The following is a 4,916-nucleotide window of genomic DNA, read 5'->3' as shown; positions in this document are numbered from 1 at the left end:
TGTACACACACACGTGTACCACACACACACGTGTACACACACACACGTGTACACACACACACACGTGTACACACACACACACGTGTACACACACACACACGTGTACACACAACGTGTACACACACACGTGTACACACACACACGTGTACACACACACACGTGTACACACACACACACACGTGTACACACACACACGTGTACACACACACACACGTGTACACACACACACGTGTACACACACACACGTGTACACACACACACGTGTACACACACACACACACGTGTACACACACACACACGTGTACACACACACACGTGTACACACACACACGTGTACACACACTCGTACAAGACAAAGATCCCCCGTATAGCCTTAACAGACTGTAGGGGCAAGTGCTGTTAGCGAGCACCTATAAAGGCCGGCACGGCACACGAGGGGGTGGGTGGCCAGCACCACGCCCGGCCGCCTTTGTCTCCCGAGTGACGATGTTTACACATCGCACCAGGTACTCATTTGAGGCTGAGTCGACCTAGGGGAGGCCCGGGACCGGTTCAGATAATCGTCGCTGGTGTTGGCCGTGAGCGGGAATCTAACCTGGGTCGCCAGGTTCATAGCGCAGCGCGCTCACTGCTACACTACCGCTCCCCGAACACACGTGTACACACGTGTATACACACACATACACGCGTACACACACGTGTACACACACACGTATACACACCGGTGCACACACACACGCACGCACACACGCACACACACGCACACGTACACACACGAACACACGCACGCACGCACACACACGCACGCACACACGCACGCACACACACACGCACCCACGCACACACACACGCACACACACACAGGGAGCCACCCCTCGTGACGTCAGTTGAGACTGGCTCCATTCGGCGGAGGGATACGGAGCGAGCGTCCGTCAGGGATGAAGGTGACGGTGGCGATGGTGGTGATGATGACCACGATGGCGGAGACGATGGTGATGGTGATGACGGTGATGATGACGGTGGTGATGATGGTGGTGATGGTGATGCCCCGCGTTTCTCCGCTCGTCGCCACCTCCTCCTCCTCGTGTCGTCCCCGCCGCGGCATCTTCTCTCCGCCGCCGCCGTGAGCTCCGAGTGGCGGTGGTGGTGACGACGTCAGTGGCACGAGTGGACACCACGGGCGGTGGTGGTGGTGGTTGTGGTGGTGCTGGTAGTTGATGGGAGAGAGCGAACCAGCACAGGCACCATCCACCCCGCGTCTCCCCCGATTAATGAACCCCGCACCCCCCACCCTGGCGTGGTCATGATTGCCGCTTTTGCTATTGCGGTCACTGACGCGACAACATCATCATCATCACCACCATCATCACCATCATCATCAGCAGCGGCATTCACTCTTCTCATCTACAGCAACACAACCGCAGCAGCAGCCGGCGACGATAGCGGCGTTGACGGCGAGAAGGTACCACTCGTCGAAGAACCGCTGCTGCTGCTGCCCCCACACCTCCCCCACCTCCACCACCTCCTCCTACTCGGCGTGTCGCTCGTCGCCGCGATGTGCACCTCGCTGTTCGCCAACCTCCTCCTCCTCGGCGTCTTCTACCGGCGGCCGGGCCTCCTCTTCCACATCGCCAACCGGTTCGTCTTCAACCTCATCGTGGCCGATCTCCTGCAGACGACGGTGGCAATGCCTCTCTCCCTCGCGCCGCTGCTCAGCGCGTCGCGCCCCGCAGCCTCCTACTGCCACGTGGCCGTGGCGTTGAGCCACCTGTTCGCATTCGCCGGCGTCAACACGATCGCGGTGGTCTCCGTCGACCGCTACCTCGCCATCATTCACCCGCTCTCCTACCCGACCAAGATGACGCCGCGCCGTGCCGCCAACCTCATCGCCTGCACCTGGGCAATCGGAGCCTTGCAAGGCGGCCCCCCCTTGCTCGGCTGGGGGGCGGCCGGGCACGACCCGGCCACGGGTCTGTGCGCCCCCCTCTGGAGCGCGCACGCCTCGTACGCGGCCTACGTGAGCGTGGCCACATTCTGGCTGCCCGTGTGCGTGATGCTCTGCTGCTACGTGATGGTGTTCCGCGCGGCACGGAGGCAGAACTTGCTGGTGCGTCCGCTGCGACGGGTGTGGAGCGGCGGCGTGGATGCGGCAGGCGGAGTAGGAGAAGGGGAAGCAGGAGGTGGTGGAGATGGAGGAGGGAGGAGGAGGAGGGGAAGGAGGAGGAGGAGGAAGAGGAGGGGAAGGAGGAGGTGGTGGAGATGGAGGAGGAGGAGGAGGAGGGGGCGGAGGAGGAGGTGGTGGAGATGGAGGAGGAGGAGGAGGGGGAGGAGTAGGAGGAGGAGGGGAAGGAGGAGGTGGTGGAGATGGAGGAGGAGGAGGAGGAGGAGGAGGAGGAGGAGGTAGTGGAGATGGAGGAGGAGGAGAAGGAGGAGCTGTTCAGGGCCAGGCGAAAGAGCGCCGTCGTTATCGGCAACACTGGAAAGCTGCCCGCGTCGTCTTCCTCATCCTGGCCTCCAACGTGCTCTGCACGGCGCCCTACAGCGCGCTCGGCGCCGCGGCCACGCGCGCTCCGTGCTGGGTGCGCGCGTGCGCCGCGCTCCTGTTCTTCTCGCAGTGCTGCGTCCACCCCTACATCTACGGCTACATGCACCGCAGCATTCGCCGCGAGATTGTGCGGGCGCTCTGCGGGATGCACGTGGCCGACGGCGGCGGGTGGCGGTGGCGGTGGCGGCGGCCTCGCCGCGGGAGGCGGCGGTGAGCGACCGCGGCGAGCCGGTACCTCGGTGGACAGCGGGCAGACGAGGAGCGAGAGGAGCGAGAGGAGGAGGACGATGAGGAGGATGAGGGGGAGGACGAGGGGGAGGCGATGCGGGGTGACGCAGAGCGAACTGGGTGATGGCAGCAACACGGACAGTGCTCTGCCTTCAAGCGCAACGGACGGCAGCTGCGCCCGGCAGCAATGCGGCGGTGCTGCTGCTGCCGGGAGGAGCGCCCTGCCCTGCTGCAGCTGCTGCTGCTGCAGCTGCAGCAGTAGCAGCGGCTGCTGCTGCGTGGCGGAGAGCGACAAGCAGGAGCAGCAGCGCTTCGCCCCAGCGGAAAGCGTTAACTGTTTCAGCACCGGGGAGAGCGCCCTGATCTGCAGAGCCAATAGCAGCGCCCTGCCGTTTATCACTAGTTAGTGCTGATGACGTCATGTTGTTTATCAGTAGTTATCACAGATGGTGCCATGCCGACTTTTCAGTGGCGACAGCTTTTTCATTCCGAGGCTCCGATTAGCACATTTTGGCTAGCTACGTACGGCGCGAAAGAAGTTCGACATCGTACGTACACATTTCATGGCGGCGATTCTTGCCACCATCGTCAGCATCGTCGTTGTGCTACTCATCATCACCCGCCATCATCACCTCCATGATCATGACTGTGATGATTACGGCATCCTTTGCTGTGATTCGAGTCGCGTTAGTTGCGATGTCTGCGTGACGCAACCACCAACTACGGCTCACGCGGCGGTTGCCGGACGAGCTCGGCGGGGAAGGGGTTGTGACCGAAACGTCGGACAATGATGCGGCGAAACCACGGCGGCGTCATAGCCGATGAAGCCCACGAGAGTCGAAACTGGTACCGAGTTTGAACATATTTGTGTCAGAGTCCCAGCTGCGCTTCTGATATTATTATGATCACGACCGGCGTTGTTGTTGTTGTTGTTGTTATTACGACTGTTGTTGTTTTTACGACTGTTGTTATTGGTGATCTCAGTCGTTCAAATGCCCAAAAAGTCAAGCGGTCAGCAACAAACGAAAAATGAAGATGTAAGAATTCCTAAAAAAAAAATGTTGAAGAGGTGTCACGTTGGTGAGACCTTTGGGAAACAGAGACGTGGGAGGGACGAACACGTGCTGTGACCTGCTGAGTGGTGGGTGAGTGGGTGGTGAGTGAGTAGGTGAGTGAGTAGGTGAGTGTTTGTGTGTGTGAATGTGCCGCTGTAACCACGGAGTGATGAGTGAGTGAGTAGGTGAGTGTTTGTGTGAGTGGGGTGAGTGAGTAGGTGAGTGTTTGTGTGAGTGGTGTGTCGTTGTTACCTGCGGAGTGGTGGGTGAGTGAGTGGGTGAGTGAGTGAGTAGGTGAGTGAGTAGGTGAGTGAGTAGGTGAGTGAGTAGGTGAGTGAGTGTGCCGCTGTGACCTGCTGCGTGGTGAATGAGTGGGTGAGTGAGTGAGTGGGTGAGTTAGTAGGTGAGTGTGCCGTTGTTACCTGCGGAGTGGTGGGTGAGTGAGTGGGTGAGTGAGTGAGTAGGTGAGTGTTTGTGTGAGTGAGTGTGCCGTTGTTACCTGGGGTGTGGTGGGTGAGTGAGTGGGTGAGTGAGTAGGTGAGTGTTTGTGTGAGTGAGTGTACCGTTGTTACCTGCGGCATGGTGGGTTAGTGGGTGGGTGTGTGGTTGGTTGGGTGAGTGAGTAAGCGGGTGAAGTGAGTAGGTGAGTGGTTTCGTGGGTGAGCGAGTGAATAAGTGGGTGAGCGAGCGAGCGAGTGTGTGAGTCAGTTTCTGTTTGAATGGATAGAGGCTAAAGGGGCGCTGCACGGTCTACAGGAGAGATGGACTGATGCAGTTCAAAAAGGATGTGGCGCTGAGTGGACTTGTCGATGACCGGCACCAGCGGTGTCAAGATCGACCTCTGTGAAGGAGGAGGCTCGTGAAGGACGCTGCTACTGGGCAGCTGGAGGCAGTCGCCCTCCAAACAACAGCGAAGGGCGGAGGGGCGATGCTCACAACAACGAGCGGAAGCGCCGGGCGGCTAAACTCAGCGAGAACAGCTGGTGCGTCTGCCAACCATCTCAGTCGGTCGACCCATGGCATATGGGTCTGACCTCCTGACCTCCTGCCAGCAGCGAGCCTTCGACACTTCGCGTGACGGACTCAAG

General features: G+C 59.8%; 1 protein-coding gene across 1 annotated transcript; it reads left to right on the top strand.

Annotated features, from left to right (window-relative positions):
• The first annotated feature begins 901 nt into the window (after positions 1 to 901).
• On the top strand, positions 902 to 2,759 carry LOC133357444 (probable G-protein coupled receptor 101). Its single transcript, XM_061575394.1, has 2 exons — positions 902 to 2,153; positions 2,485 to 2,759. Exons 1-2 carry the CDS (start codon positions 1,304 to 1,306, stop codon positions 2,757 to 2,759), a joined length of 1,125 nt encoding a protein of 374 aa, XP_061431378.1. The 5' UTR covers positions 902 to 1,303.
• The last annotated feature ends 2,157 nt before the right edge of the window (positions 2,760 to 4,916 follow it).

This window comes from Lethenteron reissneri, chromosome 58 (genome assembly GCF_015708825.2).
Source record: "Lethenteron reissneri isolate LAM-NWPU_2019-01 chromosome 58, ASM1570882v1, whole genome shotgun sequence".
Lineage (NCBI taxonomy): Eukaryota > Metazoa > Chordata > Hyperoartia > Petromyzontiformes > Petromyzontidae > Lethenteron > Lethenteron reissneri.
The sequence above is the reverse complement of the archived record's forward strand: the minus strand, read 5'-3'. Positions and strand labels throughout refer to the sequence as shown.